The sequence below is a fragment of the Caretta caretta genome, chromosome 17 (genome assembly GCF_965140235.1).
Source record: "Caretta caretta isolate rCarCar2 chromosome 17, rCarCar1.hap1, whole genome shotgun sequence".
Classification (NCBI taxonomy): domain Eukaryota; kingdom Metazoa; phylum Chordata; order Testudines; family Cheloniidae; genus Caretta; species Caretta caretta.
In genome coordinates, this window is record NC_134222.1 from 1,088,258 (window position 1) to 1,105,518 (window position 17,261).

Genomic DNA, 17,261 nt, shown 5'->3' on the forward strand with positions numbered 1-17,261 from the left:
TGGGAGCTGGACGGAATGAGCTGCCATTAATCAAAGCCCAGCACATAATCAGCACACGTGTAACACAGAGTCGCCCACATCCCTGAGCAGGCCCCGGCAAACATGTTGCAGAGGAGAAGAGGGCCTTCGAAGCCCTCTGTGCACAGACACCAGGAGCTGGGCTCATTCACAAAGCTCCATCACTTGGCTCAGCCAGGTCTGGCTGTCAGAACTGTTTAAATATGGAAAAAAATAAACAGTTGCAACACGGTTTTCGGAGGGGTCTGTCCGAGGCCCTTGTGATGTAATGGGAAACACTGCATTTGTGCTACCAGCTGGAAAATAAACAGAGCTGTGAGGGTTAAAAGGAACTGAACTTTCCACGACCCCTCTCTGCAAAGAAGAAAATAATAAGAGGAATGATCCGCTGCCCCACAGCTCTGATAGTTTATCCTTCAGCCCAGGCTGCAGAGACAAGCACCGGATGTGACAGGGCTGCTCTGGGCCACCTCCAACGTGAGCTCTGCCCATGGGAGACACGCAGGGGTTGACATACTCAGCCCTCCCCCAGTGCCCTGCTGGGGACTTGACTTTGCTGCATGGGTCTGGTCACATAGCACTCGTGGCCCTCAGACTGAGCGGGCTGCTCCACACCCGGATCAGCAGCGAGAACACCTGCAGAATGAAAGGAGGTGCAAAAGCTTCAGGCATCGGCAGGGGACACAGACAGGGAGTGCTCCCTTTCCAGCAGGGGTAAGGGGACATGGAAGACACAGGGTGCCGGGGGAGCAATCCCAGACCAGTAGGTGGGACAGGGCCAACAGGGTGCTAGTGGCACAGATCTATGGCCGAGGAGGGAAAGGGACACACAGCAGGAAGTGCTCCATGCCAGTTGGTGAGGAGGACTGGTCACATGGCAGGGAGCACTTCTGTTTGGGAGCGGGAGGCGGAGGTATATCAACACGCTGCAGAAACACTCCTGACCTGACATTCGTGGCCTTTGCTCCTCAACAGGCTCAGTGTCCAATGCCATCACCAGGCCACACAAATGGTCACATCATTCACATTACTGCATGTAAGAGAGCTCTCTAATCTTGCAAGTGGCAGCACTGGGGCATTCCCCTCCTGCAGGCTTAGCAGCTCTGCACAGAAGCCTCCCCCTGTAGTCACTAGTTCTCCAGCCCCACTGATGAGGAGTTTACCCTTCCAGCCCCCTATTCCAGTACAGGGCCCCCTAGACCTTTGCAGCATCCTCCCTGCTCCCCACAGCTTCACAATGGCTCAGCAGATCTGCCCTTTCCATTTTACGTGTCAGATTTCCACTCTACGGTCCCCTCAATCAAGCTGACGGTCGGGGCAATTTTGTCATGAGCTATCAACACGGCTGCTGTGTAATTCAGAGCAGGGGCTGGGCTGCATCCATTAGGTGTGATAAACCTGTGTATGCATGGGACCTTGGCGATAAGGATGGAGCAAGAAGTGCTTTTCCTTTGCTGTTTTCGCCCTGGTTTCCTGCTGTGACACACAATGATGGGGATTTAGCTGGGAGTGCACCTGACAGAATCTTGTGCAGCGGCCTCCTTCCTGTGTGTCTACATGAACATCACTACAGGATTAGGTAGTTCTCCAGGCTCCACACACCCAGCACCAGGTCCAGCTGATGGCCAAAGAATCAGGAAGTTCATTGCCTGAGCCCTTAGGAGACTGCCCTCTATGGGGACAATGGAGGGACGTGCAACCCTCGGAACCCAGCCAGGTGCTTTCTCCTTCAGCCCCCAGGGTCCAGTGGCGGTTTCTAGGTATGCCTGGCTTGTGTCACCTTGATTGGATTGTTCTGACTCAGGGCATTTCTGTGCACAGATGCTCAGAGATCCAACCATCAGCATGTGCTGTACGTACACAATATCTGAGTTGCAACAGGCCTCTTTGTGGAGCCTTTGCAGAGGGCTCTGCAGAATTGCTGACATCGAGCCCTGGAGCGCACAGTTCTGAGGTAAACAGAACGAAGCTCTCTGTGCTTCTAATGGAGGAAGCCAAGAGAGGGTTAGCCCAAGGTCTCTCCCCACAAGTGGGGTTCATTCACTTCCCCACAGACATATTTACATCACCAAGGACAGGGAAAAACAAAGCGTTAGCTTACTTTTTGCTATCTCAGAACGCAGGCCGAATGTAGCTGCCAGCATGAGCGCAGCCCAGCCAGGGGATGGAGCGGACACAGCTCATGTGCATGGACAAGGGTACCCAGGGGCCAAACGAACCTCCATGACAAGGGCTAGGGCTGGATCTGTGCAATCACAGCAACAGCTGGGGCTACTGCTTCCAGAGGCCAATGGCCCGAACATTAAGCGCGGCAGAAATAGGCAGCTCTTGCTAACAACTCTGTGTGGTAAGCACAGCCCGACACTCACTGAGTTCCCCCTGGACAGGACCAAAGCTGTGAAGTGCTTTCACATAAGCCACCATCTTCACAGGGGGAGCAGGCTGCCTGGTGATTCATGCAAGTACAATGACCCCATGTTCCAAGCGTGTGGAGGTGGCCATTTCCTGAGTAATACCAGCTTGTTTAAACACTCACATTCAAACTCCACAGCTGCACAACAAACCCAGAGAGTGCAGTGTGAGAAACCCTGCAGTGTGCTCCCGAGTCACAGGACAGATGGCAAACCACTTGGGCCTTTCTGCTCCTGGGGTGAGCAGAGCTCAAAGAGTAGAACGCAGTAGGCAAGCAAGGCCCAGAGAAGGCAGCCAGAGGAAACCAGCCCAAATCAGGAGGCTGAGACAGCTCAATCCAAGAGGGCACCAGGCTCTCCACATCTGTGCATCAAAGTCCCACCAGGATTCCTCCTTGCCTCCAAGCCCCATTTTCACCCAGGGGAAACCAGAATAAAAGTAATTCCTCTGTAGGCATGTGAAGTATGAGCTCCTCCTAAGAGCCACTCACGAACCCTGCCCCTAATTGCAGGGCCACAGCCACTGAGAGGGCACCGAAGGGCCCTTGCAGTCACAGAAGGGACGTCCCCTTCACCTGGGCTCTCCCAAGCGGACAGCTACAGCAGGTAACTCGTGGAGACGTAGAGCATCTGGAAAGGGCATAAACTCCTGAGGGTCTCAGAGCTAGATTCACAGGTGTTAAGGCCAGCAGGGCCTGTTCTCACCATCTAGTCTGGCCTCCGGCGTGTCCCAGGCTAGAGAATCCCCCACATCAAACCCTGCACAAGCCCCAACTAGAGCCACCCTCACAACTTTAAGGCCAGAAGGGACCATCCTGATCATCTCATCCGACCTGCACACTGCAGGCCACAGAGTCTCGCCCACCCCGTAACAGACCCATTAGAAAGATGCTCTGAGATGAAGAACTTACCTCACAGTTCTGGGGTGGAGCCCTTGGCCCTTCCCTCAACTCTGTCAGTCAGAAAATCCAACAGGAGCCTCTCAACTCTCTCCCCAGGACCCAGCTCCCAGTGGGGAGAAATGACCCTGGAGCTCCCGAGGGGCACGTCTGTGAAGCTGCAGAGAGCCCATCTGGGATCAGACAATCCCCTCTAGACTCAGCCTCTTCCCACTGACAGCAGCACCTTCTCCATTCCACACGACTCCCTGGCCTCTTGCACCTTTCCCACCTCACCCCTTTCACCTTTTTTAACCACCCCTTACCCAGAGACCGCCGCTCACCCCCAGCTCTTATCTCCCCATTCCCAGCAACGACACATGGAGCTATGTGCTGCTATCTGCTCCATGCAGCCAACGACTTCCTCCACGTTTGCCTCCATCTCGGGGCAGCTACCGACACTGTAAATCATTCCAGCCACGTGGACCTGCCTCCACACCTACAGGGCACCTCTCCAAGAGGCTCCTGCTCTTCCCGAGCTAATGGTACAGGGGCTGCTCCACGACCCCTCCCCCAGGAACCCTATGGGGCTCAAATGCTTGATCTTTGGCTCTTCTCTAGCTTGACTCTACCTTCCTTCTTCCCAGCCACTGACCCTGCTGATGACGGCCCTTCTTTGGACAGCTTGATAGGGACCGTTCCAGGATGAACATTCACTAAAGGAGACAAGACCTAAGAAAGGGACTTTCAATTCAGCCCTTAGCAATCCCTACCAGCGTCTCAGTACCTGTATTCACGGGTTGGGCTGGGGCTGTACCCCTCAGTGGGAGCTGACACTGCTCAGCAGGCCCTGTGTGATGAGGGCAGCCTGACAGGCTCTTCCATGCTCCTATAAAGTAGGCTCTAGAATTTTTTCAAAGCATTTGGGTTTAATTTAATAGTTGGTTAAAATGCACCACTTTAAATGGCTGCATGTAGCCTATAGCAAGCTCAGAGGCCCCAATTCCCAGCCTAGCAGGAAAGCAGATTCCCACTGGCCACCCCTGCAACACACTGAATAGTCAGGGCTTCTCTACTTAATGGCACATTCCTGACGGTGCAATGAGAAGCAGCGAGCAGATCTCTGAGATCACATGGGAATTTGTGCTCTTCCCTGCCCACCGGTGTCAACTTCCTCAGCCACTGCCTCAAAGGCAGGAGCAGCTTCCTGCCCTGCAGCCCTGGCTCCCCCACCTCCCCTTTGCTCCAGTGTCTGCAGCTTCAGCATCAGCCTCACACCGAAACTCTCCGCCTTGGCCTGCGAATCTGTCTCTTGCCATCAGCGTGTGCATAAGGAACATCTCTGCCTCGTCAACTCTCACTCTCTCTTTTCCTTTGCCTGTGTCTCGTCCACCCCTCCTCCCCCCAGCTACTCTCCACGAGGAACTTGGGGGGCAGTTTAGGAGAAAGATGTTATGTACGAGGAAGTTGTGTTGTGGTGTTATTGCCTTTCACAGCTGGGTCACACAACCTACTCTTTGGTACGCTGTGTGTGGAGGGGAACGTACCCGGTATTCAGAGACACACCCTCTTTCCAGCCTGCGTGTGAGTCACACTCTTCACTCACCAAACCCCTCTAGACAAGGAAGCCACCACACTAATACTTTGCTGCTCTCTAGAATCCAAGCAGAGATGCCCAAGATGCGGTTGTGCCATCAACAGGAAGCCCTGCTAGTACCCAGGAACTGTGCCACAACATGGCAACCATGGAAGGCACCTCCCCTAGAGAGGTGAAGGAGAAGGAATGTCACCCATGCCCCCCCACTCACACACACACAGTTCCAAAGAGGGCTATACATTGCCTGTATCTTCCCCAAAACCTCTGTGGTCCAACACCAATCAGACTGTTATGGGTGGGGGTCAGCTCAAAGCAGCCTAGAATCAAGAGTACGGATCTTGGGAAGGGTGCAGCCCACCATTCGCATCACACAGGGGCCCTGAGCCCGTTTGGATGTGGAGAGGACACCCTCTGAATGCTGGGGTTCATGCTCTACGCATGTTCCCAAGCACTTGTCAGGGAGAGGACACCCCTGAGATGCGGCTCTCTGAGTCCCCAGTGCCATGTGCTGGAGCGGAGCGCAGCATTTACCTCTCACACCTTTTCCTGCATCTCTGTCCAACAGGGAAAGCAGCAAGCTGAGGAATTTGGTGTTTTTTATTGTAAGGACTCAAATCCAGCAGTGTGATAAATGCATCTGAGCTACAATTAGGAAGATATATAGCATCAGAATGCGAAGGTCTGGGCAGCGTGGTGAAACGCGGGCTCTCCAGAGCCCCAGCTATGTTTCCCATTATGTAACCCTGGTCATGGGCAGACAGCCAGACTCCAAATGAAAAAGAGACTCTGGCTTGGCACTGGTTCTATTTTCCTATCCTCATTCGGGGTCAGTGCAGTGTCATACAGCTGCAGAGAAAACTCCAGGGATTAAACCTGGGAAAGACTCCAAGACCAGGACCCGGGTTCAAGTACCAGCTGAAAGCAATAAACCAACTGCCACAGCTGGGCTGAGTTTAGACGTTCTCAAAGTCCCCTGACTCTGTCATTTGTGGAGAACTAGGAATCACGAATGTGGAGAATACAGCATGAGCGGAGGCCTTGGGATGGGCAGGCCCACCGGCCTAGGCCCCAGACTCTGCAATGAGCCTTGACAAGCCTCCTCAATAGCCCAGGCCCCGGGATGAGCTAGGATGGGCTGCTGTGTTGCTGCTGATACTGCGTCTGGCCCCCGGATGAGCCACTGTGCCGGTGCTGGGCCTGGCCTTGGCCCCGGCCCCAGGATGAGCCACTGTGCTGGTGCTGGGCCTGGCTTTGGCCCCGGGATGAGCCATGGTGCTGGGCCTGGCCTTGGCCCCGGCCCCGGGATGAGCCATGGTGCCAGGCCTGGCCTTGGCCCCGGGATGAGCCATGGTGCTGGTGCTGGGCCTGGCCTTGGCCCCGGGATGAGCCATGGTGCCGGGCCTGGCCTTGGCCCCGGCCCCGGGATGAGCCATGGTGCCGGGCCTGGCCTTGGCCCTGGCCCCGGGATGAGCCACTGTGCTGGTGCTGGCCTGGCCTTGGCCCCGGGATGAGCCATGGTGCTGGTGCTGGGCCTGGCCTTGGCCCCGGGATGAGCCATGGTGCCGGGCCTGGCCTTGGCCCCGGCCCCGGGATGAGCCATGGTGCCGGGCCTGGCCTTGGCCCTGGCCCCGGGATGAGCCACTGTGCTGGTGCTGGCCTGGCCTTGGCCCCGGGATGAGCCATGGTGCTGGGCCTGGCCTTGGCCCCGGGATGAGCCATGGTGCTGGGCCTGGCCTTGGCCCCGGGATGAGCCATGGTGCTGGGCCTGGCCCCAGGATGAGCTGCTGTGTCACCACTGGCCCCAGCTCCAGCCCCGGGATGAGACGTTGTGCTGGCGCTGGGCTTTCTGGAGACCCGGTGAGATTTCTAGAGACACAGAGATGCACTGGATCCCCACAGCATGCTCCCATGTTTCAATTTCGATTCAGTCCCTTTGCTCTGCTCCAGTCCCCAGAGGTGGCACTCAAGGGAATGGCGAAGTAGCGCTAGAAGGGCTGCTCCCAGCTATTCCAACCCAGCCTCTCAGGACAAGGCCTGGAAGGGAATGTGGAGGGAGCAGAGTATGTCATGGATGGAGAACTCACAGCTGTAGGGCGCATGGAGTTGGGAACATTGCACCTCCTCATCGCCCAGCCTCAGAGTCAAGCTCGGCCCTTAGCATTTACACTTTCTCTCCCTCTCCAAGGTCACCTACCCGTGGGTCCCAGGCCTGGCCCAAGGCATTCCCTTATGCTCTGGCCCATGATTTACTTTTAGAACATCTTCAAATAGTTCCTGTCAAGGCCCCTGCACTTGATGGCTCTCCTGGTTAGTAAATAGCCCCAGAACCAGAGTGCAGGCCTGCGTCAGTACAAAGCAGGAATGCTAAGCCAGTCATCATGACTCCTGTCCACCCTACACGGGAGACATGCTGAGACTGGGGAAGTGAAGGGAGAAGGTCACCTGGCAGGGCTGAACTGGTTCTCCTGCCACCTCTTCTCTTCTTGCCTGGAGAGGCACATGTCCAGCAGGGGGCTCCACTTCTAGCGGTCATGGCCTCCATCACACAGAGGTACACAAGAGTGGTGGGAAACAGGCATTGTTGTGCTAAAAGAACATCTTGGTACACCCCCAAAAACCCAGAGACATGCCATGTAAACTACAGCTCACCATATCTGAGGGGGTCTGTCAGAGAGTGGGCAATGGGGAAGAACAGGCTCTAGCCATTGTAGGGAAAGGATCTGAACAGTGGGAGGAGGGGTAGGCCCAGGCACTGCATGAAGAGAGCAAGGCAGGGAAGTGGCTGGGCCTACTGAGCCTTCACCAAATGGTGAAGCTTGTTGACTTCCCAACTCTGGAGCTCTGAGCAGAGCAGCTGCTCGAAGTACATTATGACCCACACCCAGCTACCTCCTATCACCCGGGACCTGCATCTCCAGCTGCTCCTTGGCACTTGATGGAACCATGGGCCACAGTCTCTGATAGGGGCTGGGTTGTAACCCTCACCTTCTCCCTTCTTGATGGGAAAGGGGGAGCTTGCACATGCTCCTAACCCTGTCAGGGGGCCAGACTGGCTCCCAGAAGCTGGAGGCAGCTGAGGCAGATCTCAGTGTGCACCCCGAACAAGGGAGGAGGTGGCTCCTCCCTGGAGCATGCTGAGCGCTGGCTGCATGAACCCAATCAGAAATTCCATCTCGAGGCAAGCCCGTTGCTGATGGCTCAGCAGCTCCCTGCAAAGGCAGCGCAAAGGGAGCTCCGGATTGGTGCAAGCGAGCTCACATGACAGCTCCGAGTTTGAGTTCCTGCCCAAAGATGGGCAACAGTTCACATGAGCAGGCAACGGTCCCACATCGAGCAGCCGACAAACAGAAAACAGACTCCATCTCCACAAAATGAGGCCCAGCACTTCCTGTGTGAGATTTCCATTTCCTCAGCCAAATGAAAAAGAACTGGAGTGGAGGCAATAAAACAGGAGAGCGGGACTGGACCTGACGCATTGGAGCAGGGACCCATTAATGGTTAAGCCACTTTGCTGGATTACTCTTAATGCGCCTTCCCATCACCCTGGGTTCTGGCTCCTTTGGATTAACAGTAAGACGTGATTTCAGGCTCTGGATCCAGAGTACCGGAGGCAGATGGAAAATCCTGCGGGAAAGCAGTCACGGAGCATGCTCAGATGCTGCTTCGCACACTCCATACTTGGCCCCTTCTCATGATTTTCTGTCCAAAAATATGCAAATTGCCTAGTCCGCATTACGGACTAATGGTCTGGAATCAGCCAGCTTAGCAAATTAACCCTTTGTGACTGGCTGGCCCAGAGGAAATTGCGTTCAAACCAGGAGAAAGGGGTTCCAAGCACAGCGAGCTGCTCAAGGCCTGGCCCAGGCTGCCTGGGGTTTGTCCAGCTCCTTCTCACAGGTGAAGAGAATACAAGCAGCGAGCTGGGAGCGGATTCCACTCTCACAGACAAACAGCTGGCTGGCTGGCTGGCTGAGGCCCTGGGGAGATGCACCCCAGGAAATGGAGAGAGATCCCATGTGTAAGCTAGAAATCTGGCCCATCCTTCCCTGACACACTAGGGAATGAAGGGGAGCTATTCACAAGGGTTAATGCTGTGCCCTTGGGATGCCTGTCACCACCCTGAACCACATACACCCCACTTCCAGCCTGCAGCTCTCACTGCTAGGGAAGATCCCTCTGTCACTAACCCCTTTCTCCACGCACAGGGCAGTGAGCGATACCCTCTGCTCAGGCAGTGGTGCTGGGAGACAGAGCAGACCACCTCCGTGAGGGGCAGAAAAGGAACAAGGGGCACCGGCAAGGAGCCCGCAGAGGTGGGCCCGCGCTGGAAGAGCAGGAAGAGCTCACATACTGTTTGGGCAGCTCGAGGGAGGTGGGAGGGGGGTTCCAGGTGTCCGAATGGCCGAGCATCCAGTCCGACCAGACTTTCACGCTGGGGAGGAGCTCCTTCAGATCCTGGGGCAAGGCGGAGACCTTGATATCATCCTCCTCGGCCTGCTCTGCTTCCTGGGGCCAAGCTGCAGAGACAAAAAAGAAAAGCTGGGCCAGGCCCACTGCAGTCCCCCATTCCTGAGGAAGACTGGCTGGATCCCTCCCTCTTGGGGGTGTGTGTGCACGCAAAGGCCACTGAGTACCTCACTCTGGAGGTGCACAGAGAGTGCTTCATCCCCACTCACACCCCCGGCGCAGCGACGGGCCCAAGGGAAGGATGGGATACAGCATCACCCCATTTTACAGAGTGGTCGTGACCTGCTCAAGCCCACGCAGCAAGTCAATGGCAGAGCCAGGAACAGAACCCAGGAATCCTGACTTCCAGGAGTTGTCTGGAGGCACCAGAAAGCCTGTCATGTAGCAGGATGGATGAAAAGGCTAAGGGTCGTGGTGTCTCACCCCCAATATACATCGTGGGCTCTCCAGCTCGGGCAGCCCCACACTGAAGTCCTGGAACTGCCTGGAGTCAAAGGGAGAAAGAGCCCAGGGATGGAGGAGGGAGGAATTGTCTGAAAACTAGGACAAAACCCAGAGGCCTCAAGAGACAAGAGGTGGTGTGTGATGGAGCAGGCAGTGAGCCAGCCTGGGAAGCAGGGCTGGGCTAGGGCAGGGAGTACATGAGCTAGCGTGACACAGGAATCAACTGCAGCATCGTGTTGTTAGGCAGGCTACCCGCACTACCCAGCACTGTGCAGATAGCTCCCATACCTCCGACAGATGCCTTCAGTAAGCTGGTGCAGCGCCTCACCAGCAGGGCAAACATGCAGAGTCCCAGCGCCGTGGCCTGTTCCTGGAGCACTGAGCGACAGTCCTCCGAGAGGCACTCTGAGGAGACAAGCAGAGAACATCAGCTTATGGTGGGGACAGCAGGCCAGAAACGCTCGGGTGCCCCTCACCCTGAACCCACTCTGAGAGACAAGGAAAACTCCTGCCCTCCTTGCCCTAGTGCGTGGGCGGGGGGAGACTGCAGGGGGAAAGCCAAGCACCCAGCATGCTCCTTTCCCCCAAGCCAGCTACCCCTAGTAGGAGAGGAGGAATCAGCATGGCTCCAAACAGGGACATGGCAAGGCAGAGACTCCCCCAAGCTCCTGGCAACCACTGCCCATTGGGTGCCACAAAGCATGCAGAAACCCTGCCTGCGGAGCCAGCACTCAGGGCTCAGAAGCTCCCACTCAGATTTCCTAATTCCTCCTGAATGAGGGGAGAATTCCAAAGTGCTAAAATGATAATTAGCTGCATGTTAGATCTCCATCCCGTTCACCTCAGAGCTGAGGACAGGGCTCCTCCCAGTAGTTCACAAGTCACACAACAGCTCCGTCAAGAGGGCTTAAATGAAGCTGTTACTCAAGTAGATGCCACATGACCACAACTCTTCCCAACAGAGCTGCCTCAGGGCAGAGAAAATCCCATCAGTGCATCTACACCCAGTCAGAACCCATTTCTGAGGCTGTGAGAGCGGCAGGGAGCTGGCCAGCCATGGGTTACACTTGGCAGGGCAAGGCAGATGCTGTCCCACTCTCCAATCTAGTCAGTCATGGCAGGTGGCAGCTGGGGAACAGGCATTTTAGCATTTCATTACTGGCACCCTGAGCCCTCAAAATTATTTCTCTGCCCTTTTTGGTGGCTTCACCCCCGTGCCCCAGTCCCCACTGAGAAAGTGTAAAGAGGGCACATACCATGAAGCTGTCTGGTCAGGGGTCAGACTCAGCAGCAGGGGAGGTGAAGGCCCTGTCCAGAGGGAGAGGGGAGGAGGATGGTGAAGGCCATTTTAATCTTTCCACATGGCTCCATGCTTAAGGCCAGGCCAATCATGCTGCAATAGCCCCACTGCCTTAGCACACTGCTGGCTCACTCAGTCCTAGCTGCAGAGCCCACCTGCCTCTCAGCGCACCAAGGAAGAAGTGTGATGCAAAGCACCATGGAAGAACCTGGCACAAGCCAGGCAACGCTTGTGTTACAGCTAATGCAAACATCCAACCCAGAGATACCAGGCGGTGCGCTTATGCCAGCCGTATCAGCCACAGCAGAGGGGACCAGTGACTAAGAGACTCCTCTCCCCATCTGCCCTCTGAACACAGACATGTTCTCCATGACTGACTGACTGACTAACTAAAAATCCATAATAATGCATCAGAAAAAGAGAAGGGACATTAAGCTGAACCTCCAAAGCCATGGCAGGCTGCGGATCTCAGCTAGGCACAAGAGCCCTAACCCACAGACACACAGACCCCATTCCTGCAGGGATCACGGAAAGGCCTGGGCTCGGGAGGGCGCAGACTCTGTGGATTTTCAGAGGAGATAAAATTATTTCAAAGAGGTGGGAAGGGGGTAAGAAAAATCAAGAAAATGAGGAAAATTGAGAGGAAGGCCTGAAACCTTGATTTTGCCACATCTCATGTTCTAAGTAGATGCAAACGAGTTTAGTACCTGGATGGGAGACCACCATTCAGTGGAGGTTGGCAGTTCAGTAGGGGGCGCTCTTATCTGCGAGGCTGTGCTGAACCTTGCCCCAGTGTGACAGCAGGGGGTGCCAGCTTTTTCTGAGGCTGTGACCACTCTGGGACATTAATGCTCACTCTCATGAAACCTTTCCCACAGTAAGAGTGAGAGCCCCAATGTACTGGCCATAGTCCAGTTCAAGAAACTACATTCAGCTTCCCTGGAATTCATCCCCCATGTTTAATTAGATACTAGATTTTCCTTCACTTCCTGTCCTAAGTTGTCCATCCAGGAGATGGCTGCATCTAAGTGGTGGGTGAGCCCCCTGTATGTACAGTCCCAAAAGCACTTCGGGATCCTCCCAGATGGAAGGCACTACATAAACCTGAGATTAATATATTAAAGACAAAGGAAATGACCCTTTGAAAAGCTCTGGGCATTCCAACACAGCCCTCAAGATGACATTTCTGGAACAATGCCCTAGGGGCTCTGGGCAGTTGTCTCCCGAGTCTGATTTACACTCACACCCCATGCTCCCCACCTGGAACCACACTAACTCATCATCTAATGCAAGTCCAGCTCTTACACCACCCTGAGAACAAGCACTGGGCTAGCCAAGGCTGGCTTCACCAGAATGGACCACGTTTTAACCTTCATTTCTCTCTGCTAACCTGAGGCCTTCCAATGCTGTGTTCCAGCCACTGTGTTCTGAAAACGCTGTTTGAGTGTCACAGAAAATACAGACCCGGGGAGCATTAGTCCCTGCAGCGTGGACAGGTCTCCTGCCAGGGGTCTGTCTCAGCCGGACTCACTGGGCAGAGCTCCTGGCCTGCAGCAGACCGCTCAGTCCAGAAGGCGGTGAGGCTGCATGGGCTATCCTGAAGAATGAGTGGGACTCCTTGGGAGTCTGCCCCACTGAAGGTGGTTTACAAACTGGGTTGTACACAGATCCTGTGGATCTGTGACACATGGATATGTTGAAAACACAGATATGCTGGGAACTAAATGGTAACATTAGAAAGCCCGGAGTTAGCCCCAGAGAAGCAGCTCTGGCCATGTCCAGCTTCACATCAAGGCTTCAGCCACTCTCGGCTCCCAGGCTGCATGTTTTGGGCTCTGGCTCCACTGGGTGAGGAGCAGTAATTCCCCCATGAGACGGGGAAGAGGAAAAGCAGATGGAGAGAAGGGAATGTGCAGCATGAGCCATTCCAGGTGAGCAGTATGGCCCTCCCTGCCCCAGCTCACTCCAGCCTAGCACAGCAGGCTGGGCTCTGTCAGGAACCAGGCACACGGACTAATGCCTGATACACATGGAGCCATGGGGCTGCCTGCCTGGAGCTGAGCCCTGGTGCAGGTTACAAAGTGGCTCATGGTGCCGTCATAAGGATGAATCGGGGAGCATTACACACATGAATTGAAGGGTTGTTTCCCCTTCACTTCCAGCTCAGCTACAATGGGCCTTGTCTTCTCAGCATGACAAGTAAACAAGACCCATGTGGCTCTGAGAATTCATGCACTGGAGCTCCTAAGCAGGCCAAGAAGAGGAGCTCCGCACCTCCCCCAGCCCCAGAGCAATCCAGCCAGCCCAGCTCTGCAGGGAGAGGGGGATATTCAGGGGAGGTCAGGGTGTGTGGGGCTGCTCAAGAACCCTGCCCTTACATCAACACCCCTGTTCCCCAGTGTCACAGCCCTAGGGATTTGATTCTAGAACAAAGAGGAAGCTCTGAAAATCAAGGGAAACTTTCTGCTCAGACACTTTGATCCTTTTCTTCGGGATAGGGGAAGTCACAATGGGGACCTGCAGCTGCATAGCAAAGATGCCATGGCTGCATGCCACAGGGGCTTGTGGGGGACATATCTCAAACAAAGGAGCCTAGCATGCAGTGGAAGATGGACAGAGTAAGTGAGCAAGTGAAGAGCGGAGCAGACGCACAGTGCCCAGGAAGTGGAGGTTAATTAGGTAGAAGTTTGTAGAGTTCTTTGAAGCTGCAAAGTGCTGGGTGAGTGCTGAGTGTTAAGAAACCTCCTCTGCACCTCCCCAGCATGGCCCCACACATCCAGCACAATGTGGTTGACTGCCTTGGCTGAGAGAAAACTCTCTTTAGAGAGGTTTCAGAGGAACAGCCGTGTTAGTCTGTATTCGCAAAAAGAAAAGGAGTACTTGTGGCACCTTAGAGACTAACCAATTTATTTGAGCATGAGCTTTCGTGAGCTACAGCTCACTTCATCAGATGTGATGAAAGTGTTGCTGAAACGGATGTGCTGGGCTTTGCAGCCCACTGAGCTCGGGAGTCCCTCGGAGCTGCATATTGGGCACTGCAGCTGTGACACACAGTACACTCCCTGGAGGTAGAGACTTTCCTTCCTTGGGGCACAGGTAGAAATAAGGGGACCCCACTGACTTGCTGTTCCTCACCTTTTCTAGCTGGTTCCCAACAGTCAGAATGGCACTAGTATATGCCAAGGTGGGCTACCACCAGCACAGGTACAAACCAAAGCACCTGACGTCCTGCCTGCTCCAGGATAAATCCTGTCAATGTCACAGATGCGGCTTCCCCTGAAACTCCTCCATGCCAAACTCCCGCTAAAGCCAGACATGCTGCCTAATAAGCAGGGGATGTTGCTTCCTACCCTTCAGGCATCATCAAATACTTTGTGCAGGGAGTACTTCCAATTGTCAGTCACAGCATCCAACCAGCTGAAGCTTCCATTAGCTAAGGCTCCAATCTGTTCATCTTCTTTGCTCTAAATCCCAAATTAGGCTACACTTAGAAAAACCCACATCCTCACAGGAGTAGCAAAGCCGTCTCTCACAGCATATTAACTGTGGGTGGAAGTGTAGCCTCACCTGTATGGGATGGGGGAAGGATGCGCCCAAGAGGGGACCGACCAATCAACTCTGGAAAGTGGAAGGGGATCCACAGACAAAAGAATTGTCATTAGACAAGTGTCCCAAAATGGTTAGAAACATGGCTCCCATGTGCCACCAACACCAAGCCAGGCCTGGGCTCCAATGCTCCTTCCAAAACCGGTGATGCCGAGGGAAATTAATGGGTACAAAGAGAAGGCAACTCTCAGCAGCAGCACATGGCCCAATCTCAAGAGCCTGGCCCCAAGGCCATGACTCACTCCATTCTCAGCCTCTGCATGTAAGCACACAGGGAAGAAAAACAGCTGACGCTGACCCTGCCTCCAGTTCTGATGAACACCTTTCAAAAGAACTGCAAGTACCTATGGGAGCCTGGCTTGCACCCCTCTGAGGACTCCCCCTGTACCACGCCTCGGGACTCTCGGCTGGACTGTGTGAGCTGAGCATTGATCCCTTATTACAGGTGGGGCTGTTAGCATCACTTTCAGGAATGCCCAGCTCTTCCCATTATAAAACGCTGTTCTCAGTTGCTTATATTTTTGCCGAACTCTCCTGTTTGGGCTGAAATTTTCCATGCTGGACATCTGCCTCAGGCTGCATTTTTTGTCAGTTCAGCCATTTCTGAGAACAAGGCTAGGGACAAATAACATTGTTTTGCCTCTAAAAATTCTTACAGCCTTTTCTTTGAACAGTTCCAGTGGCCCAGGCAGGGGGCCCCAGGCAGGAGCAGGGGGCAGTGGAGTAGTCAGGGATGAGCCTTTTGTCAACCCCATGAAAATCTGCCCAAATGTGGCTAAATTATGAGCTTCTGAAATAACACAGGTCGGACATGCTCAATAGAGACTTAGGTTTTAGCAGCTAAACTCTCCAAGATTCCATCCTCACTGAGCACGCTCAAGCCTCTCACAGCTCCTAATGCTGTGTGCCATCCTCATGGTGCGGCAGAGTATGCTCTACCCCAGGGAAAGATTGCTCTGGGCTGGGGTCCAGACACTGAACTGTAAGCAAGGAACCTGTTTCTCCTGTGCTCTCCATGACCCCCTGCAGGCACACAGGAGGAAGCTGTTTTAACTGAATGCAGAGGGAACAAAAGCTGGACGGGGGAGGGTGGAGTAGATTGGGACAAGGAGGTTGAGGAGAGTGGGATTGGAGGAGGGGAGAAACTGTGATTAGGAGTTAGGGGGCTGGGACTATCTGAGCAAGGAGCCTGGAAAAGGGATGCTAGAACTAGCTGGACAAGGAGACTGGGTCTGGGGGCAGGTAAGGGATATGGGGGGGTATGACTGGGAGCCAACTGGGTTGCACCGAGATTGGAGGAGGAACTGGGGAGAGGGAGGGAGACTGGGGACTGGCTGGACAAAGAGGCAAACTAGAAACCAGTGGGGGGAAGGAAGACACAGATCTGACAAGGAGCTTGTGTGCTGAGAGAGAACTGGGACCAGCTGGGCAAAGACACTGGGACAAGGACCCAGGGAGGGGGTGAGGTGGGAGAGAGAGCCCAGGAAAGGAGACAGGGACTGTGAACCAGGTGAGTGGGGGGAAGAAACAATTCAGATGAGGATCTGGAGGGGATTTAGATTGGCTAGACAAGGAGACTGGGACTAGGAGCAGAGGGGGTGGGGAGATTGGGATTAAGACAGCGATCTTGTCAGGGAGACAAGAACAGGCTGGGCAAAGAGCCTGGGACGGAGATGAGAAGCCTGAGTGGAGACTGGGACTGGGCAGGCAAAGGGAATGGGTGTGGGACAATAAGTAGAGAAGAGATAGGAATGGGACAGGACAAGAGTCAAGTTTGGGAGAACAGACAGAAGAGCTTGTGCCTAACAGAGCACACTCCCCTTCAGTGCCTGGAACGAAGTCCAAGATTACCAAATCTAACCACTCCTCTGCTGTCAGCAAACATCTGTGAAAGCCACTGGCAGAGTGTCTCTCTCACCTCCCTCTAGTGCTGGGCCACACAGAGGATGACAACCTACCACTGCGATCATTCACTCCATTAGCTCAAGTGGCAAAGGTCTGTGCCATGGATCAAAAGCTACCAACCCTGCTGATGAGCAGGTGGGTGTCGATGTGATGCCATGCGATGGAATGTGTTTTGTTTGCATTTTTTAAAAACCTAGGAAATTACACAAAAAGATACATTCAAAGATTATTTATGTTGCAACATCAAGCATTCAAAAGTTAGGGAAAGCCAGATTCACAGTTACTTTTGCAAGCTTAATTCAGCCTCCTTCTGCCTATGGATTATGAAAGTTTTTAATTGCATGATCACGTACTACTTTTTACCCAGGACCTCTGCTTCCCTCAGTGCACAGCACGGCCTGCTCTGGGGCTGAACTGGGGCTGTGTAGTAAAGGAGGCTGTGGTCTGTAGGACATTTGTTACAGATGGCAGCAAGTGAGCAGTAAATGAGGAGGGGACTGCAGGAAGAGAAAAGATGCCTTATGGTTAAGGCACCTGAATGTCACCCTGGTGGGCAAGTCACTCGAACTAAACTTGTCACTGGTGGCCACTAATTGTGTGTTCCTCATTTTCTGGGTGCCCAACTTGAGACCGAG

General features: G+C 54.2%; 1 protein-coding gene across 3 annotated transcripts in view; it reads right to left on the reverse strand.

Moving 5' to 3' along the window:
- SMG6 (SMG6 nonsense mediated mRNA decay factor) overlaps positions 1 to 17,261 on the reverse strand; it is a 167,180-nt gene that overhangs the window by 71,412 nt on the left and 78,507 nt on the right. For all 3 annotated transcript variants that reach the window (XM_048824299.2, XM_048824297.2, XM_048824298.2), the window contains exons 11-12: positions 10,104 to 10,220; positions 9,256 to 9,421 (exon numbers count right to left, since the gene is read on the reverse strand). In XM_048824299.2, coding sequence (XP_048680256.1) covers positions 9,256 to 9,421; positions 10,104 to 10,220 — 283 coding nt within the window. The remainder of the gene's footprint in view (positions 1 to 9,255; positions 9,422 to 10,103; positions 10,221 to 17,261) is intronic.